This window comes from Nuphar pumila, chromosome 1, assembly GCF_984573655.1.
Source record: "Nuphar pumila chromosome 1, dmNupPumi1.hap1.1, whole genome shotgun sequence".
Lineage (NCBI taxonomy): Eukaryota > Viridiplantae > Streptophyta > Magnoliopsida > Nymphaeales > Nymphaeaceae > Nuphar > Nuphar pumila.
In genome coordinates, this window is record NC_143249.1 from 13,708,684 (window position 1) to 13,731,421 (window position 22,738).

The following is a 22,738-nucleotide window of genomic DNA, read 5'->3' on the forward strand; positions in this document are numbered from 1 at the left end:
TATGCTACAGAGGAAGTTATGTCAAAATAATATTTGAATTTTTTAATTAATATAAAGAAAGATCCTTGAAATTTCAATTTTATATAAATAAAGTTTCATTAAAATAATTATTGAAATTTCGAATTAATATAGAACAAGTATAGTTTAGAATTCAAAAAAAATATACACATTATTGGTGAGCAGGTACTGTCCCAAATTTTTGGGGAAATTCAATATTGAATTAAGAAAGGTTTTGCTCAAATTTTTATAAAATCTAAAAATTTTGACATCCCAAAATTGAGGTAGATGTCGCCTGTCATTTTAGAAAATCCCAAAATATGAAAAAGAAATCTTAGAATGATTGCTATGAATTATTCTTGAATTTTTTAGATCATAAACAATGAGACAAGATAAGAAATCCTATCATGTTTGAGCTTAAAGAGTTATTGAATTTAAATAAATAAATTATATTTTTGAAAATTAAATTTCATGTTGCATGATTTGGTTAAGCCATGAGCGCTAACCTAGAACTCTGAAATTGCTCAGATATCTATTCATGATTAAATGATTGAAAATGAATAATGTGATATGTTAAATTTTGTAAATGTAAATGTTGCATCATTCGTAAAAACCGTTTATGAAAATCAAATATGGTTAAATGATATTGTAATGTAAAATATCTCCTGAAATGAAATATATTTTATGACATGAATTCATGCTATTTATGTTAAATTTCAATTTTGGGCAATTAGTGTATATTGATGCATTTGAATAGCATGAGAAGTTATATGAGTGTTGACCCAAAAAAGTAAATTATTATAAAATTTGATTAGGAAACACAAATGATGCTTTGTAATGTGAAATTATATTGATTTTTTAGACTTTTGCATATTGACAGATTTTGAATAAGTATAAAATATTTTATAGATATTGCATAAATGATGCATTGAATTGTGTGAATGTGAATGTTGCATATTTCATGATAGTTGTCTTTGAAAATGCATATTGATGCATGTAGATACATATTGATACATATGAGCTTTGAAAATACATATTGATGCATGCAAGCATTGATCAAAAAATGCAAATTATTATGATATTTGAGTATGTTGTATTAATAAAAAAAATGACATGTATTGAGAATGTGTTATCTGAAAAATAAGAAAAGTTGCACTAAACTATTCGGAGCTCGTTACAAGAAAAGATTATGGACGAGCAAGTCAGTCAAATATGAATCGGCGTAAGCACCCATCCCATGGATTTCTAGTATTCACTGTGAGAGTGTTATATCCAAGAGCGAGTACTCCAGTGAGAAAAATGCTATTCATATGTGGATAGTCTCAGGAGGATATAAACTTAAGACCATGTAGTATAAACTCTGATATTCATTCAATTAAATGAAATAATTTTGAAATGATTGTTGTGATTTACTTTTCAACATGTGATGTGCATGAAGATCAATATATACATTGTGAGCAAACTACTCATATTCAAACTGATTGATTTGATAGTAAGCTTATACGTAAGGACAAATATTAATTAGAGGATGATTGATAAATATTATGATGCATTGAATATCACTTTCGTATGAGGATTATTGTTGATAGTAAGCGTATACGTAAGGACAAATACTAATTAGAGAATGATTGATAAATATTCAGATGCATTGAATATCACTTTATTATGAGAATTATTGTTGACATTCAAGTTTGTTATAATTCTTATGATCATATACATATTTTTAGTATTGAGACAACTCTATGTTACTTCAAATTTTGTGAATTTGAGTATCACATTCGTGATTTACTAGTAATAGTGCATGCAATATATAAATCTCCTATCTTATGACATGGCGATGTGACCTATAATTGTTTGGATCTATCCGAGTAGTTTAAACCTAATGTGTGGTCCAACTTGATATATATATATATATATATAAGATAAAATTATAGAATGTGTTCAATAAAAGATATAGTTGATGACATGTCAATCATCATAATCTATTTATGGTTTTTTGTTTTGTTTTTAAATTCTTATTGTACATATGTTGCAGAAAGTCCTAATTAGCTGGACTCATGGTTAGACCCCAAAATTGATATAAGCGCAATTGAACATCTACCTATTGAAGAGTTGACAAAGCATCTAGGGTCACAATGAAGTGTAATATAAGTGCCTTTTGTGTTTTTTTTTTCTCTTGAAAATGAGTTCAAAAATATATATGGGCCTTGTTTATATTTCATAACTGTGTGCTACCTTAACTCCAGGATCTTGTTATTGTCGTTCATTTGATTTAATGTTGTTCTTGTATAATAGTAAATATTTTTGTATGATTCAATTATGTATAGTGTACTATGAACTAGTATTGTTTGCATGAAATTAACATATGTGAACATATCGTTTACGTCGAGAATGTGTGTGTTATTTCTCCCTGTGGGTCAGTTTACCACCCACTAGCTAAAGTGAACACCTAGATGGGATCAACTTCAGATCACAGATGAGTGTTACTTCAAGAGAGGAAGACAAGACCCCCAATACACCACAGGCCATTGTAGCTCCAAAGGCGTTCATGACTACCTCAAGTAAATATTAATCCAGTATTTCTTTAGTACAATTAATATTTATTATTGTTATTTATATTAATATTTGTTTATTACAACAATAAATTAGCATATGCAAAATCTTCTAACCGTAAATGTGTGAAGAACAAATGTGTAGCCCATTAGAAGCAAATCAAGCAAAAAAAAAAAAAAGAATCGTAGACACGACACATTGTGTTCGTCCTCTAGTCCAATCCATCATCATATCACCTTTCGATCTCGTCCTGTTATCCTAGACTTATCTCGAACGATAGCACACCCACTGTTGGTCCTAGTCTTTCTCAGGCAAGCCCTCGTGCAACGACCCTCGCTCTCTCTGCGTCCCACACCAGGACGACGGGTACCCCCACCGTCCAACCATCGCTCTCTCCCTATGGAGAGGTCCCAGATGACGGGTTTTCTGCCATCCGGCCCTCTTTAAGGGTCCCAAATGTCAAAACACCCACCATCCGCCCCCCTTGTCCCCATGTGTGGGACCCAAATGGTGGACTTTCTGCCATCCAGGCCGCTTGTTCCCCGTTTATGAGACTCAGACGATGGGTGTTCCATCGTTCGATATTTCTCATCCCCATTTTTCTTGCCGAATCCTGCCTTGACTAGACAAATTCCTATCTTGGCCATCCCACTTCCTGAATGGTGCATACCTTGTCTCACCATCTCACATCCGGAATGATGCCTTGTCTCGCCATCCCACCACCCGTGATGGCGCCTTGTCTTGCCGTCCCACCTCCGGGACATTGCCTTATTTGGTCATCCCACTAGCAGAATGGTGCCTTGTTTGGCTATCCCACCTCTAGTATCTTATGCTTACCCAATTCTATCCTAATCACCTCCTCTTATGTGCATTTCTCAGTAGAGGATGGCTCTTTCGGATCGAGTTCTATCCCCATTAGGGATGAACTCTGATCCATTTGGGTTAGGACCGAACCCCAAATATCCTATGACCCGAATCTCATTCTGAATTCTATAAATAGGATCTCATTCTTATAATTTGGTCGTATAAATTTTTCTTACCTAAGCTTTGATCCTAGAGATGATGAGCCTGAGCCTCTTTATACCATTATCTCTCGAATTAGCCTACTTGCGTCAAAGTACTGTTGAAGCTATAACTATTTCTATCCCTAAGCATGAGCGTCGTAAGGATCGAGGAAGAACTTAAAAGCTTAAGTGGCCCCAAAAAGGTGATTTTCATATCATTCATTCTTTTATCTTAGGTTTCATCATTTTAAAAAACATATGCTTATATATCATTTTAAAAAATATATATTTATACACTTTTGATCTTTATTGCATATTTGAGCATCTCGATAGTGCGATTTAAGATACGGAGATTGAAGAACTTGCCTAGATCCTACATTTTTGTCCGACGAAAGATGATGAAGTCTCGTATACGATGTCTCAATATTTTTGAAAAGTATTTTGAGGAATCCAGGCATAATTTTGCTTGGGATTGTTTACATGCATCATGTGCTCAGGCAAGATAAGATAAAACCTAAAACACTTAACCAAGTTGAATTCTATTAAAAATTACGCCATTGCACCACATTAATAAAACCATTTAAGCTCTGTTTGGGAGCTTTGAATCCAATGGGTTTTATGGTTTTCCCTAGAGCTCGATGGCAGCTAGGGATGCAAATACCAAATCTCCTAAATTTATGGTTTTAACAAACCCACAACTTGGTTCAAGTCTCATGAGTGTCACTCCTTGCCCAAGCCAAAGTGTGGTGACTCCTTGGGGGCAAAGGGTAAGCCCATGGCGTTTTATAATGCTAGGACAATGACTGTAAGTGCGGCTGCAGAGCTAGTGCAACTAGATCTTTGATCTTGAGAGTGGTTTCTCCCTGTAAATATAAAAAAAATCCCAATTCCACAGGGTTATTTGGGATAAGTAAAACGATTTAGTTGAGGATTTACCACTTTCATTTGTGCGACTGTTAAAAGTTGAAATTTGACCAAGAAGAGCATTAGGAAGGTAGTTATGGAGTCATCAAATACTACTCTAGTTCCATTAAACGCTATGCGTCCAAGATGTGCGGCATTTGTCCCGCGATGCAAACATGCCCTTAGGGGGCATTTGTTTCATGGACAGGGGGGACAAGGATGGCGTGTCCCGTCCAAGGACAGCCCATGATGCAAAACATTTTCTTGTCTAACTTTTTCAAGTGTCAACACTGTCATGTCCCACGTTGTTCTAGGGGGAAGGGCGGAACAACGTGAGACAAGAAAAAATGTCCGCAGAAAGATGCTGTATCACCTGTCCGTGCGTCCTGCATTTTGCGTGGGCTGGCATGGGCCCCACGCGGTGGGCACCCCACAAACAACGCTGTCTGTTGGATCAAACATCTCCTTTAATGGAAACCCTAGATGCTCATCCTCTTTAGCTTAGTTCATTAAACCATGAGTTGTTCCACGTACCAAACCGAGTTCACTGTGCATAATACGATGCATAAGCCTCAAAACAGACCAGCCCTAGCTTCAAGCATGCGAAGATCCACTAGTACGTTAAGTTGGTCAACCCTACTCTTAGGCTCATGCACACGTTAAGCCAACCATCAATACGAAAGACTAGATCCCAACACCAACCATGCCAACCACTGAGTCAAAACCCGATCACGATCACCAACACAAGTCATCTAGGTTCAAGTCATGCGACGGTCTGCACAAACCAATTGCATCCAATAATATGACCACATTGCCGCAACCTCGCCGAGCCAGCCTAAAATACCACACACATCCCAACCGAGTCCACCGCACCAGATCAAGCCAACCCAAACCAAGCACCAGGTTCGGCCCATTAGACTAACCAGGTCTGCCCAACCCACAGCGTGCGACGATCAATGTTTGTCGCAAACAGTGACCTTTTTGGCTTTTTCATCGCGTGACGAGCGGGACGCACCATCAAACAAGCCAAAGTACGTTTTGAAAAAAGAACCACGAGTATGTTGTCAGTATTGGTATCGGCCTCGAATCGTTGGGCCATCGTTGAGATGTATCGTCCGATACCGATATTAAACTGAATCGTTCTGTATGGGGCCAAAAACGATAAAAAATTATAAGATGTCAATCGTGAGTCTCTTGACGCATGTTAAAGCCATTAAAATAAATTTAAAATAATATTAAAAAGTATTTTTTGGTATTTTTTGCAATTAATAAAAATAACAGACTCAGGCTGCAGCGCATCGAATTTATACCGATACGTTTCGTACCGAACGATACGCACCGATATTGATAACATTATAGACACATAAATAGGCGCCCCCAAATCCGTTTACCGGAAACCGGTGATAGCCGGTGGCCATCCGGTTAGGGTTACGGCTCGAGCCGGTCAGGTAGTATAAATAGGGAGGGAGGGGATAGAAATAGGCATCGACCGTCACAGGCCTTCCCTTTTACTCCTCTCTTCTTCTCTCTCTCTATCGCTCTCCCTTTATATTGAGCCATCAAAACCCCTTCTCTCCTCTCTCTCGTATATATAACGATCGTCTTTTGTTGCTCGCCCTCCCGCTATAAAAACCATCGAATTTAATTTTTTCCCTCCTCGATCGCGTGTCCGATTTGATTTCGGGGGATTTTGTGTCGGAATCGGTATTCGGAAAGAAGAGAATTGAGGATTCTTGTGTGGGGGGATTTCTTTGGGGCGGATCGGCGGTTGATGAGCGGAGTGAGGGTGATCTGAGGTCGCGGAAGATGACGGATCATGGTCTAGAAGGAAGTCAGCCTGTAGATCTCTCTAAGCATCCTTCTGGCATAGTGCCGACGTTACAGTGAGTCTCTTTTGCGTTTTTCGTGGGTTTTCTTTGTCCGAGTTTGGGAGTTGGTGGTACTATGTTCTTGGTTTCGACGTCGCCATTTTTATTGTCTTTCTGGGGATGGGTTTCTTTCGTTTGTTACTTTTTTTTTTGGTTTGATGGTTGTTTCAGAAAAAGGAAAAAGTTCGTTTATTCCTTCTCTTTTAGGTTGGTGTAGGCGATTTGGTTTTTTCTCGGAAGTTTTTTTCCTCGACACGCATGTATGGGAGGAGCAATTGATTGATTTGTAGGGCGACTGAATTTATTGAATCCATCGTTCTTAATCTTCTTTCAATCAAGATGTGCTTTTTTATTTTCTAATTGATTGATCTTCAGCCATTTTGTGCTTATTTACAGCCCTATTTTATGTTTCTATCATGGACATAGATTTAGCAATTCCGAGCGGTGTCTAAATATCAAGATTTGGTAAGACTGAATTCATCTATAACCTTATCTAACACGGTTGCATCGGAAAGGGAGATTCAGTGATGGCGTTCTGCGCAATGCCAGTGATCTTTGTGGTTTCGTGATTTTGTATGACTGATTGACTTCCTCAGCGAATCAAACTAGCTTCCTGGTGTTTGCGCAAGTATGGCATGCACAACTTTGCTTATTTTTGCCTGATCGATTCGATTTTCCTTCTTTCTGCTCATATGCGTGATGGTAATAAATTACAGTGCTGACAAGAATATGCTGAGATGCGAAGTGGAGATATGAATGGCCAATTGAGACAGGAAAATTGTGTTTAGTGGAAGATGGTGTCTTTCCAATGAGCAATTTCTTAATGTAATACATAGTTAATAATAAGTAATTTGCAAAGGCGTGAGTGATCAATGCTAGACCCTTGTTTGACATTTTATATAGACAGTAAGGTGTCGCATAATTTTTCATCCTTTAAAAAGTGGTAGAATTCACGGACGAGGAATGGAGGTTCTTATGTAAAAGTCATTACCAAAATTCTGAAATTGGGCATTCCATTTCCTCATCACAGTGCATGTCGATTGGACTCTTCTTTGCCATTAAAAGGACAGTGTCCTGGAGGCAAGTCCTTTGTGTCTATATGCTACAATTCATTAATTTGTAATTTGCATTTAATTCAGTGGTCTGGATCTGTGAATGTGATAGTTCTGAATGTATGCACCACAAGTCCCTATGTTCACCAGTGCTTGTTTAGGGGAGCATGGTATGACGGACTTCAACTATATGCTATGGCAAACTGAGTTGGGTGTTAAGGCAGGAGGAAAAGGAGAAAAGAGTTGGCACCAGTGTTGTGAAAAGCATTGAGGCGTAGCGAGGCACTCCACCACAAACTGAGGCGAGGCATAAAGTGTAAGCCTCAATTTTTTTTTGAAAACTTTAAAAAAAATATTAAAAAATATCTAAAAATACAAATAAATAAAGAAATGCTTTATTGATGAAGTAACAACCAATAAGAAATAGAAAATCTCAAATAAGTACTAACACATATGACATTAACATATAAAAGTAACTAAGAAACTGATTACATAACTGAAAAACTAATTATATAATTGAAAAATATAATTCCCTATAAAGCAACAACCAATAAACAATAGAAAATCACAAATAAGTACTAAAAAATATGAGATAAACATATAAAAGTAACTAAGAATCTGATTACATAACTGAAAAACTAATTATATAATTGAAAAATAGAATGCCCTCCTCCTCCTCCATCAACCTGATTGTCAATCAATTGGATACCATTTCTATGTAACATGGTGATTGACAATTGCTTGTAAAGCCGCAATACTTGTTACAGAAGCAACCATTAATTATCCAAGCCCCCTCTTTCAAGTTGCATATTATGTTTGAATATGCAAAGTTTTCTTTTTAGAAGTGATGTTTTTCTTGGTGGTATCTTTATTGATGATATCTGTAAACAAATTAGGCAAGCAGTGTATTCAGTTGAGTTTATATCTGTCTGTGCATGTATGGTTTCACATGGAACCAATGTTGTGAAAAGCGTTGAGGTGAAGCAAAGCGCTCCACCAAAACATGAAGCGAGGCGTAAGCCTCAAAATATATTTTTAAAAACTTTAAAAAACTTTTAAAACATATCTAAAAATACAAATAAATAAATAAATGCTTTATTTATGAAGCAACAACCAATACACAATATAAAATATCAAATAAATATAAAAAAAATATAAGAATAACATGTAAAAGTAATGCAACAACTTGATCGATCTAAGTATCTAACAAATAAAATATAAGCATTAAATGAAAATTTAAGCAACACAATCACTAACAATTAAATTCCTCAACATCATGTCATCACCATATAATGTATATTAGCATTGACAACCAAAACTTAATGTATTTGTCCATGACTCTCTAAAATAAGTGTTACAACATTCACAACTGCAAATGGAGGACAAAAGACAGGCAAATGTCCATAGTCCTATGAACAACATAATCACATGCACAATCAATTAATTGCAGTCTTTACTGACCTACACATGTACATGTAGTTAAAAGAAGAAGAAGAAGAAGAAGAAGAAGAAGAAGAAGAAGAAGAAGAAGAAGAAGAAGAAGAAGAAGAAGAAGAAGAAGAAGAAGAAGAAAGAAACAACGGAGGAAGAAAGAGGGAAAAAGAAGAAGAAGAAGAAGAAGAAGAAAGGAGGAAAGAAGAAGAAGCGATGAAGGAGGAAGGGGAGGGGGAGGAGATAAGGCGAAAAAGGAGGAGGGAAGAGGAAGAAGAGAGACATAGTCTGCTCCTCTCTTCTTGTTTCGGCAGAGAGAGAGAGAGAGAGAGAGAGAGAGAGAGAGAGAGAGAGAGAGAGAGAGAGAGAGAGAGAGAGAGAGAGAGAGAGAGAGGCATCACTGGTGGTGGTTGCCACTAGTGGTGAGGCTGGGGAGCAAAGACGGGAAGAGACGAGTGAGGGGGGCTAACATCGGACCTTCCCCTCCACTCTCTTGTTTCTCTTTTTTTATTTTTTTTTATTTTGAGACAAATGAGGCCTTTGACCTACATAGAAACGGGTCATGCCCCTCAAGGCGCGTATGAGGCGCACATCTCGACCCCTGTACGCCTTAGGCTTGCACCTCAAGGCAAAAAGCCCCTCGCCTTGCGGCAAGGCACATTTTCATTAACACTGCATAGAACTTAAGCTTCAGTGTGATGCTTCAATTTCTTCTTTTCACAGTAAATGATAAACAACCCTAAGATAAACCAGAAGATTATATATATATATATATATATATATATATAAATAATGGCATAACTGATTTGGTCATCCTCTTCTATTTTATAGTTATCCCTTAGCTTATTTTGAAAACAATCCAGTATGCTTGTGATCTCTATGTGTGCATGAGAGAGAGAGAGCTCTAGTATTCTCTTGTAGCTTCCAATCAGTGGAAGAAAATGTAGAACATTGGTTTTTTCTTGAATTAGGTGTGAGATGGGAACTGTGGTTAACTTATTAACATGTGTCTAGTCCTTGTTCATAGTGCACTCTTGCACTAAATTTTTTGAGAATCAAAGGTCGTCAGGACATAGTTCTTCAGGCAGAATTTCTGCATTTTCAGTTCCTGAACGTAAGCACATAATCTCATCTTTTGGTTGTGTATGACTTTCACTGTGAAGATGGAGGTTTAGGCATAAGGGTGTTGGAACAGGTGCTTGCCACATTGTTGACTGTGGAAAGTGGCCTGCACTTTTAGTTGTTCTCACGCTTGCTGTGGCAGTCATTTCTTTTGTACATTTGGTACAGATTGCAGACTTTCTCTTTTAATAGTATGCATTTCCAATAGCTGACTTTGTGGCAACTTTTGCTATCATTTGTTGCAATATTTAGTGCACATTGTAATATAGTTTGAATATGCAGGAACATTGTCTCGACGGTCAACTTGGAGTGCAAGCTGGATCTTAAGGCTATTGCATTGCAAGCCCGAAATGCAGAGTACAACCCCAAGGTACACAATTGAAATTTGATTGGAGTTATATTTATGTATGTTTTTGTAACTTATTATTTTTTTAATGTATGTATGTTTTTGTTACTTATGCTTACTGTTTTTTGTCTCTTTCACAATTGTTTTCAACAGCGTTTTGCTGCTGTTATCATGAGAATAAGGGAACCAAAGACTACTGCCTTGATATTTGCTTCTGGAAAGATGGTGAGATGATTCCTTAGTAATTTCTCATGTTTTCTTGTCCAGTAAGAACTTCTCTGTTTTTTTAGAATCATCGATTGAACATGTTGGTTTTGATGCCGGTATAATTTTTTTTTGCACATAACCTCCATTATATTTGATCATATGGGCACTGATTTTATGCCTTTAGTAGGTTATTGTGTTTATGGTTGTGTTTTATTGCTGTGAACGTAGCCTCTTTTTGCCAAGGCAACACCTTGTAAGGATTCTAAACATCACCAAAGCGCTGCAACAGATGACCCAATACCGTATGGAATCTCCGACTGTCGGGCATGAGAGGAGGGTCACAAAACTTGGTGGAAGTTTAAGTTATCCACAGATGATGATAGTATCTGATGTCACTGGATAAGAGGGTGTTAGGGATTGTCTCTACGTGATAATCTTCCCAGACATACATAGAGGACTAGATTGCGCCTTTGCTTTGATACCATTTTATAAGCGCTAGGGTTTTTCATGAATGGAAAAGGATCTATTCCTTTAACTCTTAAGACACCTTTAATAAGGTGAGAAACACGATGGTCATGTCATACAATTAATCTAGACAAGAATACCCATATCAGAGGGCTATTACAAAAGAATACATATGAACCCAAAGACAACTCTATCCTAACTGGCTAACTAGAAGTCTGCCCCTAGAGAAATACAAAAATATGAAAATGCCCCTCAAGTACAAATATGTACAAGAATACATGTGTACATATATATATTGGAACAAAATGAAGAAGTAGAATAAAGAAAGTGAGAGGCAAAAGCATAAATGAATCTTTATTAAGCAAAACAGTAGAAGAGAACACTTATAGGTCGGACCCCCATTCTAACTTCCTATTCTAAAATGGACAACAACGATTGCTAGACTTTTTGACTTTACAACAATTACATGTAACTGGACAATATTGCCCTCATAAATAATGACAAACTACATATAGTGGGGGTAGGATCAAATACACATGATACACTATATGATATAACTCAACATTCCCCCCTCAAACTTGTGATTATTATAAGCAGAATCATCCCAAGTTTGGAAAGAAATGACTTAAAGTATAAATTTGCAACTCTTAGTAAACACATCCATAATTTGAACTTTAGAGCTCACATGCTTCAGAGAAATGATCCCATCTTCATATGCTCTCCTTGTAAAGTGATAATCTATCTTAGTGTTCTTTGTCTTTGTCCTTTCATGAAACTCCATATTTTTTGCAATCTGGATGACACTCATATTGTTATAATATAAGGAGGTTTTCCCACCAACATGAACCTTACGCTCTTTCAGTAGCCATCTTATCCAAATAACCTCAGTTGTAACCTGAGTCATAACTCTATACTCTACTGCTCTGGATAGTGCAAATATCCTATAGTAGTGAGATACTGCATCACAAATGGCTCTAAGATCTGTGGAGGAAGACGATGAGAAGCACACCTCAAAATGTATAGTGTCTTTTATATATTGAATAATCTCGAGTAAAGCAGCAAGTTGAACTATTGTGGGCAAACTCATGAACTAACATGTACAATATAACACTACAAGAAAATTGTAGATTAGCGACGGACTACATCCATCGCTTATCCGTCGCTAAGCCGTCGCTAAACTGTTTAGCCACGAATTAGCGATGGATAGAGGCCATCGCGAATTTTTGCTTGCTAATTAGCGAAAAAACTTATATGTTGTTAATTCCATCGCTAATTTGCGACAACTTAGCGATGGACATTATCCGTCGCTAAATTTAAAAAAAAAAATTTGATCCCTGTCGGGCGGTATTCCGGCAGCAATAAGCCGAACTTATACCACGCCCGACATGCATTGCACAGAACGATCGCTCTGCCTCGTCGTCGGACTTGTATCGTCCTCCGTGAACTGGTGCTCTCCGGCGTCGCCGTCCTCCGTGAACCAGCGTCGTCGTCCTCTGTGAACCGGCGTCACTTTCCTCCATGAACCGATGCTCTCCAGCATCACCGTCCTCCGTGAACCGACGTCGTCATCCTTCGTGAACCGACATCGCTGTCCTCCGTGAACCGGCGTCGCCGTCTTTCGTGATCCGGCATGCTCTCCGGCGTCGCCGTCCTCCGTGAACCGACATGCTCTCCGGCGTCGCCGTCTTTCGTGAACCGGTGTCGTCATCCTTCGTGAACCGGCATCGCCGTCTTCCGTGAACCGGCGTCGTCATCCTCCGTGAACCGGCGTCGCCGTCCTCCGTGAACCGGCGTCGCCGTCCTCCAGCGATCACTCTGCATCATCGAAGTCGGTTTAAATCGAGCGCGGTCAATTTAAATTTCGAACGGGGAGAGAAGAAAAATTTTGCGCTCGGTTTAAATCGAAAATTAGTGAGGGATTTAGCGATGGAATTTTTCCGTCGCTAATTAGCGACGGAAAAATTCCCTCGCTAAAATGTTTTCTTGTATTGAGAATTAGCGACGAAAAAATTGTTGTCGTTAATCCGTTGCTAATTAGCGATGAAACAACTTTCATCGCTAATTCGTCGCTACTTAGCGACTGATTCATGAAGAAAGTTTTTTCTAGCTAATCTGTCGCAAATTTGCGACGGAAAAAATCCGTCGCAAATTTTCGTCGCTAATTAACAGTTTTCTTGTAGTGTAAGTGATATTTGGTCGAGATATAGTCAAGTATATCAGGCTTCAAACCAATTGCCTGTATACGATTGGGTCTTCTAGCTCCTCACCATCTATAGCACTCAACTTCATATTTGCTTCCATAGAAGAACTATTTTTCTTAGAATCATGTGTTAGACTTGCCTTCACAACACAGTCAGTTGCATACATATGTTGTGACAAATAAAGTCTCATTTTTTAGTATGTAACCTCTAAAGCAAGGAAATATATCAAATGTCTTAGATCTTTCATCTCAACGATATTAGCCAACCTCTTCTTGATATCCTCCACTTTCTGCAAACCATCTCCTTTAATAATCATATCAGCAATATATAAAAGTTATATTTACTCTCCATGAGAAGAAGACACAAACAAAGCTGGATCATGACAGCTTTGCTCAAATCCAAGAGATGTAACAACAGATTTTGTTAAGTATATTAAAAGCATAGTGAAAGATATAGGCGATATCTTGAAAACATTGCAACACTAAAGCTTTAAAATTAAAAACAGTTTAAAAGCTAAAATATCATGATATTTTGTGAATATTGGATATTTATATTTATCGTGATATGATTGCTATGGTGTCATGATAATATCATTATGATGATATCATGATTGCTACTATTTAGGTAATATTTTTTATTTGCTAGTTCTAGAATATCTAGTCTAATGAAATACATAAAATTTGCATATTTAGGTTGTCTATCACGTTCTTTCCATCATATTTAGGGCTTCTTTGCCTAAGATATATTTTTCCTTTTTTTCCAAGTTTTCATTTTATTTTTAATTTTGAGATTTTCCCAATATTTATTGAAAAACCTATAATATCCTGAGATTTTGCCTTGCCGAGATATATCTGAGACTGATATTTGTGGCTAAGGTTATAGGCACATAATTATTGTCAGTCATTCAAGGAATTTGGTGTTTCAGCTGTTATCAGATCCAGTCTTTCTGGATTTTTTAAACAAATATATATTTTTAAAGGTACTGCAGATGAGAGTAGTCACTGTTTTGGTGGCATAAGGTTCCATTAAAAGTTGAAACTGATCTGTGGGCTTATTTTGCGGAATTCTATATCACCTTCACTGATCTGTTATGTGATTGATGCATACATAGGTTTGCACTGGAGCAAAGAGTGAGCAACAGTCTAAACTGGCGGCAAGAAAGGTATATACTACCTTGATCGGCATACAACCGGTTACACAATGAAAATGAATTTATGCTTTCCTGGCATTTTGTTTTCATCTTTGCAATTAAATTTAAGTGAATATTCAAACCATTCTGTGAGCTGACATGTCATCTGTTGTTTAGTATGCTCGCATCATCCAAAAGCTCGGGTTTCCTGCCAGATTCAAGGTAGGGTCTGATCTTTTTCTCTTATCAAATGTGATGTACTTTCTTGATATTTTTCATCACATTTATATTGCTAACTGCTATAAGAACTAAACACTTATGAGGGAACATATCTTCTGTTTCATAGGATTTTAAGATCCAGAATATTGTAGGTTCTTGTGATGTCAAATTTCCCATAAGATTGGAAGGCCTTGCTTATTCTCATGGTGCTTTCTCCAGTGTACGTTCTATTTTTTCTGAAGTTTGTTATTAAACATCTCTCTCTCTCTCTCACACACACACACACACACAATCTGCTGCTGCTGTTTATTATGTTTTTATTTTTTTAACCTGAACAGTACGAACCAGAGTTATTCCCTGGATTGATTTATCGGATGAAGCAGCCCAAAATTGTTCTGCTTATATTTGTTTCAGGCAAGATTGTTCTAACCGGTGCTAAGGTGATTCCGAGGATTACTTTTCTTCCATTTGTTGTTTGCTCTCTGGGTCTTGTGTGTTAATCTATATTTGTATGTTTCTTTTGCATAGGTGAGAGATGAAACATATACTGCTTTCGAGAATATATATCCAGTGCTTACTGAGTTCAGAAAGAGCCAACAGTGGTATGTTAACATTTGCATCTATGTACTAGAAAAGCTTTATTTTATGAGAAATGATAGCTCAGGTTGCCTAGGCGGTTTTTGAACTCCTATCAATGAAGAAGTCCACAGGAGGTTACAATGAAAAGAGGCCATTTTCCTTTTAGGAAGTGAGCCCTACATTTGTGCGGGTCAGTGCAGAGTGCAGACCCTGTGGAAAGCGCCCTGCTTTTCTTTGGATGCAAGGGCATCCTTATGTTTCTTTTGGCTGCCACTTTAACATTTGATTTCGATGCATTTACCCAGAGCAGAGTGCATATGGGATATAATTCTGCAGGCCCAGCATATTCTCTGGTTCATTATTTAACCATTGATGCTCGAACCCTATTGTGTTAATTCTTCTGCTCATGCTTTATCATCCATTTGTTTCTCGACTTGACTCTATTGCCTCACCTTGAGCCACTCAGAATTTTGAGTGAAAAAAATTCACAATTTTTATCTCAAAGGCTCCGCCTTTTTTGTGCTTATGATTTCTCGCATGCAGTGTGGAAGATGGTTGTGGATGCGATGCTCATATATGTTGCTATTGTTGCTCACTTATGATTCATTTTCTGTCATTCTTGTGCTCATTATTTTTACATTATGATGGGTCAGATTAACGAGCCTGCTGATCACATTGAAGACTCAAGTGCTTTCAGGAAGTGGGTCCACAGTTTTCTGAACCGATAACAACCACTTTCGCTGCTTGTGCTGAGGAAAAGTTCAGTGTAAATATCTGAGCCCTAAAGGCTGGCAGCGTTTAGGTGGTGGGTGGTTTTCTTTAAGGTGGCTTCCTTGTGTTTCTTGTTATTCCTTCCTCGGACTTATCTTTAGCTTAGGAACTTGTGTGGAGGAGGGAACTGAGATGCAAGGAGTCGGAAAAAGCATCAAGCAGGCTGTGCTTATGAGCTTTGTTCTTCCAATGTAAACATTGAACTCATATAATATATGATGTTGGCCATTTTCTTTTTTGATTGCAGAATTTTGGTTTGAAGTTATTTTTTAAGCGATTACACTACTTTGTTTAAGCAAATTCGCCGCAATCCATCCATGTTCTAATTTTGGTCTAAGCCTGATGGATTATTTAATGTGGCTAAGTTTGCTTCTAAAACTGTGCTATTCATCGTGTATATTTGGAACAATCATCCCTATCGTCATGTTGTGATCAATTGGTAGTGTTTTTTTTTTAATGAAACAACATGATCTTTTAGTGTTTTTATTGCTGTTGATTTTTGAATTGCCGATTACATGCTAATGCTTGGCGTTAAGCACAAAAATCTTGAAAAGGATGGGCGCCAACCCAACTAACTTCATTGCAATCACAACAACCATTTTTTTGTGATTAAAAAAGTGGGAAATGCTTCCTGACTCTGATGTGAGCTTTTTTTTGATATTTAGATGGAGAAACTGCCTCCAGGATCAGAGAGATTTAGCAGCACTGGTTCTGCTTGCAGTACTTACGATCACTGTCCTGAAAGCGTTAAAAGTCTGGTGCAGCTGTTTGGTTTTAGCTGTACTTCTCTTTGAAATCTCTTTTTCATTTTATTTTTTGTTAGGAGATACCCCGGTCCTGCGGGGTTCAAAAGTAAGAAACCCGTGTTATCTAGCTGTCCAGTTATGACTGGAGTTCACGAACTTGGTCATGTTTCATATTGATCCAAATACAATACTTGTACCAATCATTTATGAGGAAACGACCCGTTTCATTGAGATTGAAAATTATATATCCAGATTTAACAGTGGCGGACTCTCGACAGAAGCACCAAGAAACAGACAGACACAAAAAACAAGGCACTCCGGCACGTGCGAAGACTTACGCTGAACAAGCAAGCAGATAGAAAAAAAGAAAAAAAAGGAGCAATCGGAGGCCCAACGTCAACAGAGAGAAAGCTAGGGCACCACCGCCACCACTCGAGCGGCGGAGACCGGTGGCGCGGCCGGAAAAGGCGGGGAGGAGGTGGTGGCGTCGCAGTAGCCGCGGAGGATGTCGGTCTCCTCGGCGGTGAAGCCGAAGGGGGCAAGCAGGGAAGGCCAGCACTGGCGGGTCACGACCCGGATGGCTCGGCAGCACCCGAGACTGAGATACGACTCGCCATTAAGGAAGAAGAGGATGATCTCCGACGTGCAGGCGCGCAGCTCGCCCAGGGCGTCCAGGCACACCAGGAACCCTCCCTCCTCCTCCGACAGCACCCCGCCCCGCCGGAACTCCGCCATCTCCCGCCCGGAGATGGGCCCCAGCAGCGCGAGAACGACGACGATGGCCAGCTTGGTAGCGAGACCCGCACCCATTTTGCTTGCTTGCTTGATCTGTGTCTCTGTTATCTCTTTGAGGTCTGTCTTAGTGCCTTATATAGAAAGAGAAGTAAAGTAACGTCGAGAAGGTGGGGAGGCCATGCAACCATGCAACGTGGGTGGAGACGTGCGTGGTCATAAGCATTAAAGGTTTTTTTTTTTGTTATCAAGGGCCGGGTCGATTCGGTTGGACTCGGGTCTTGGTTTAGTTGAGATATGTCTATATGTTCCCTCCAGAACAGGCACAGTAGCTACAATGCGTGGTGTTCCCGGGTGAACAAGCAACACCCTCTCTACCCATGTGGTCAGCGGGGTCCTGTGTCAAGCTGAAGGTGCAGGATAGGCGCATTGGGGCTGCTGTTGCTTTATCATGGTTGGGAAAGGTAAACTTTGTCAACGGGTTGGGTTTGGTTCGGACTTTAGCTAAACAATACCTGGCATCATTTTTCAGGTATGATATCGGGTCTGAATTCAGGTTTAATCGGACTTACTATAAAAAACCATACCCAGACCCGATAAAAACTACATAAACCAGACCCAGGTCATACCTGGTAAAATAATATTTTTTATTATTTTTACATTGAAAAATTGCAGGTCTTAATCAGAACTCGAGTCGGGCCCAGGTCTGATATAAAATTTTACAAATATATACTTGGCTCTAGGTATTAATCGGACCTTTGGTTTTGGACCCAGGTCTTAATTGAGTCTTTTTATTTATCACCATACTCAATTAAAAAGACATGAGTACTTATTTTGGACATGAAGAGGATTTTGATAAATTGTGATGCTTTTACGCTATTTTATAAGGACAATACAGTTATTTTCAGTTTTTAAAACTTGTCCTTTTTAATACATTTATCGACTTTTTTAGGAGGGGAAAAGAATTTGATGTACAAATGACAGACTTTTTTAACAGGAGAAAATTTTATCCATGTAAAGTTTATCCAATTTTCTTCTCCTACAACCAAATGGGGTTTTAGGAGGCACTTTCGCACTGCTTTGCAGGGAACTCCCTTAATGCATCCACGCAGATGGAAATGAACGTGCCCAAAAAGCCAGTTTGTTTCAAGATAAGTGAATGGACTGCCCTTTCCCCCCTTTGCATGAGTTTTTAGGCAGTGATGCCGGATGAAGATGGCTGATGAGAAAAATGTTTCACGGGGGTAGGGGTGTGACTGAAAAGTCATATGAAAAAGGGAAAAGGGTGAGAAAAGTTGGGGTCCTCCACCTACCAGCTCAGCTTTTTGGCTGCCCATTGCCGTGGTGTTTGTTTCATCAATGGTGAAGACTAGTCATTCCTGCCAACTCAACATTTCCCATCAAAATGCTCAGAAACAAACAGACCCAGGGAAGGGATGGCCCTTTTTCATGGGAAAGGGCATGGATTTTTAAAAACTCTTGCCAGCATGCCTGAATGGATTTTCACTTGAGGGGGTAAAAGCTGGGGCCCCACTTTTTTTGTGATGCTGCACCTAATCACCTACCATCTGTAACATACAACGGGTTAGTTGTAGGGTTCAACGTCGGTGGGTGATCAGCGTGCAGCAGCACACTTAAAGTGTGCATTCACAATGCACCCGATCTGAATTTCATCTTTTATTGTTTGTTTCACCCATGGTGGGAAAAGATTCAGCTTTTCTGTTACCGTAGACCATTCATGTGAAAAGAGGTTGGGCCACATGAGAGGGGTGTGACCGATATTGTCAGTATCGGTATCGGCCCTGAATCGTTTGGCCACCGATTCAGCTGTATCGTCCCATAAAAATACTCAACTGAACTAAAAATAATCAAAATTATTATGTGTCAATCATAACATGACTCATGTTAAAATCATTAAAAAAAATTTAAAAAATATTCAAAATACTATTTTTTAATATATTTTTTTATATTTATTAAAAAAAATACCCGATTCAGGCTTGCAGCGTATCAAATTTCAAACGATATGATACCTGATAACATTGGGTGTGATCACACTTTTGTATGAAAACCGTGTTTTCATATGAAAAATGCGTGTCCTACTTGTTTCCCACGGTTGTCTCGTGGCGAATTAGCTTTGTTGTGTGATTCACTCCAAATATATCTGGCTTTTCACACGAGAGCATATCGGATGATCTGCCAAATCACTTTGTTAAAATGATCTGACACGGTGACACCCTCACCATCCATTACGGTGATCAACGGTCACCATTATTTGCTGCCAGTAGGGATGGCAGTGGGGCGGGGCGGGGCGGGGCGGGGGACAAGGTTTCCACCCCTGCCCCGCCTCAAAATTTTATCCTCCACCCCCGCCCCGCCTCCGCGGCGGGGATGGATTTTATCCTCCACCCCCGCCTCCATCCCGGTTTCATACCCTTCATCCCCGGTCCAAACGGGGATGAGGCGGGGCGGGGATATTGCGGGGAAAAGTGGTCGGGGCGGGGTTGGGGCGGGGATTAGGTGGGGATCGTGGCGGGGACGGGGCGGGGCGGGGAAAAGTGCACGTCCACCCCCGCCCCGCCTCCGCGGCGGGGATGGATTTTATCCTCCACCCCCGCCTCCATCCCCGTTTCATACCCTTCATCCCCGGTCCAAACGGGGCGAGGCGGGGCGGGGCCCCGCTTTCCCCCGGTCCACTGCCATCCCTAGCTACCAGTGATGATGTCATCAGCAACTTTTTGATGGCCCTGCAACTTGCACAGGGAACCGTGGGATTGAAACAATGGACATTGAGGATCTTAGATCACTTCTCTAACGTGATTGGGCAGATTACCTGATCTGCTCTCCTTTTTTCAAGGTGCAACTTTCTAGTGCACATGTTAGAGAGTTGAATTTGTCATTTTCCCTCTCCAATAAGAATCTAACCTTTAGCAGCCAAGGCCAACCCTTGGGGTTCCTGTTTTATGACTTATTTCATCAAATGTGGGGAAAACTTTGAAGGCAATTTTGAATGTGGTATGCGAAGGTAGCGGCATGCCCTGTTTTGTAATTTTATCTTGGAGTTCTGACTAGGAACTCAACTCTCTTTTGCCCCCAAAAGCTGAACTCTCCTTCCCACATGGACGCTGACTTCCCATCTCTTAACTGCCACTTGCTTTTTTTGTCTATCCTGTCCTCCTCCAATTGCTTCCATGAAAAATAAATCTATAAACTGCTGCTCTGAACTGCCCAAGTCTAAGGCTGAGAAACAAGATCGGCCGGTAAATAACTCATTCAAACTTGTAAAATATATAGGCTCATCAAGCTGAACATGAACAATAGGTACTCAGTTCAGCAAGATATATTTTACATCAATTAATGTAATATCCAACATGTGATTGAACTATTTGATTTGCAAAAAAAATATTTAGAAAGAAAATCTTATTGTTTATATCTTTAAAACAATGTTTTTTTTTATAATTTTTTTCTTTCAACTCTAAAACAATAAAATCTTTTTGAAAACAAGGTAACTTGTTTGGCATAGTCAACCCTAACCCTATATGCTTGTGCATAGTCAACCCTAACCTCATTACCTCAAAACAAAATCATTAATTATTAAATAAAAAACAAAACAAACAAACAAAAATTAGCAATAATAAAAAATAAATACTACAACACCAACAATATATATATATATATATATATATATATAAAACTTTAAACATATAATACAATTACAAATATTAAATAAAATACAGGTAAACATACTTAAATAATCCAAGACAACAACCAAATACAAATACTATAAGGTTATTATGTATAAATTTTTTTTGAATGCAATAAAACAATTCATATATATAAAACCCACTTTTTGACCTTAGAGTTGATCAGAAGGCAAAAAAGTTGACCAATAGGATGCCGCAACCTTGCCTAAATACTGCAAGATAAATTTTACGGAAATCTCTGTAAAAGAAAGAAAAAAAATTATTAAGGTTCCAACGAGAAACAAAAAAATAAAAAGTAAAAACTACAATGACTTTATATATGAAGAATCAACAAGCATATGAATGTAAGGACATTTACAACACATATTTTCGAATGTTAGAACATATTTGTGAACATACGTTAAAAGTATTTAGTTAAACGAGGTTCACACATTTTGAAAACATTTGCAAAAAAATATTTGCCAAGGTACTACCATATTTGCGAATTTATGTGGAGAGTATTTAGTTAGAAGAGGTTCATACATTTTAGGAATATTCAGAAAAAAAATTTGTGAAGGTGGCAATATATTTGTATACTTACGTTGAAAATGTTTAGTTAAAGGAGGTTCATACATTTTGAGGATATTCAAGACAAAGATTTACAAAGGTAGTACTATATTTGCGAACTTACATCGAGAGTATTTTTAGTTAAACGAGGTTCACACATTTTAGGGACATTCACAAAAATAATTTCTAAAGGTCGCACTATATTTGTGTCCGGAATAAAAAAATTTGCATATAAAGAGGATTTCAGCATATTGTGAAACATTTCAAAAACCTGTCATTTTACAAAGACAATAGGATCATTTTTCATTTAAGTATCTAACCCTGGATCATTTCAACCTAGTGGGCCAATTACATTACAAGGTGGTTCTCTTAATCTAGATATAAGGTGGACTTAATTTGAATAAGAGATTCTTCTGCAGAGGACTAACTATTAATTACATCACAAAATTTCTTCTTTCTTTTGTCTGTGTGTGGTATTTAAGTGTTTAATCCCTGGATCCTTTCAACCTGGTGGGCGGGGCCCAATTACAAAAGTGATGCATTGAAACACTGAGGAGTCAGATGATAGGAGTCAAATAGGCTAAGTCAGTCAGGGTCAAGTAAGGGTTAGCCATGGGCTTGGTTTTCTTACTAAACCCATCCAAAATTTGGTTTGTCAAAATGCCTTTCTGCTTCATATGAATCTATGCCCATTAGGATATACGTTATTGCATGGAAAAGTTGGGCGATTTTTTTTTTTATGTTAAATAAGAAACCAACTTTGGAAGAAAAGCCAAAAAAGAAAAAGTACATGCAAAAAAGAGGAAAAAAAGGGCAAGCAAATTATTGAATATTCATGCTAAAGTGGTGTTTTAACTGAAAGCATCAAGAAATTATATGATAAAACATTGATCTCAGGAATATCTAAAAGTGAAATGTCAGGAAACTTTTGGACATTTGTTTTCTCAATTACATGTGACCCTCACTAGGAAATGCCATTGACAGGTGGTTGTTGTAGAGAGTTTAGAACACTCCCCCATGTATTTGTGGTCAAGGGCCCACTGCAGCAGAGCTATCAATGGATGGGATGCTAAGCTCTATCCAAGCTAGACTGGTTTAATCTGAGAGTGACCAAGACTTGACTCTCAAAATGGTCGTAGCCAGCGCGGCTAGATCTCTGATCCTGA

The 22,738-nt window shown here is 38.5% G+C and overlaps 1 protein-coding gene and 1 pseudogene across 2 annotated transcripts; one reads left to right on the forward strand and one right to left on the reverse strand.

Annotated features, from left to right (window-relative positions):
- The first annotated feature begins 6,023 nt into the window (after positions 1-6,023).
- Positions 6,024-16,075, forward strand: LOC149848033 (TATA-box-binding protein-like). 2 transcript variants are annotated; one of them, XM_090010280.1, is made up of 9 exons: positions 6,024-6,340; positions 10,213-10,300; positions 10,430-10,501; positions 14,261-14,311; positions 14,456-14,500; positions 14,625-14,717; positions 14,836-14,937; positions 15,026-15,099; positions 15,730-16,075. In XM_090010280.1, coding segments are annotated over exons 1-9 (603 nt in total). In that variant the 5' UTR covers positions 6,024-6,263; the 3' UTR covers positions 15,731-16,075. The 2 variants fall into 2 exon arrangements, with proteins under 2 accessions (XP_089866406.1, XP_089866413.1); XM_090010287.1 differs by lacking the exon at positions 15,026-15,099 and having other exon boundaries at positions 6,034-6,340; positions 15,730-15,945.
- Positions 16,076-17,004: 929 nt separating this feature from the next.
- On the reverse strand, positions 17,005-17,403 carry LOC149848034 (egg cell-secreted protein 1.3 pseudogene; annotated as a pseudogene).
- Between the last annotated feature and the right edge of the window lie 5,335 nt (positions 17,404-22,738).

Bases quoted from the DNA above. Each gene is read 5' to 3' on its own strand.
- LOC149848033 (XM_090010280.1), top strand. From the start codon at position 6,264: ATGACGGATCATGGTCTAGAAGGAAGTCAGCCTGTAGATCTCTCTAAG. The intron at 10,301-10,429 runs GTACACAATTGA...TGTTTTCAACAG, and splicing joins ATGCAGAGTACAACCCCAAG to CGTTTTGCTGCTGTTATCAT. The intron at 14,938-15,025 runs GTGATTCCGAGG...TCTTTTGCATAG, and splicing joins TTGTTCTAACCGGTGCTAAG to GTGAGAGATGAAACATATAC.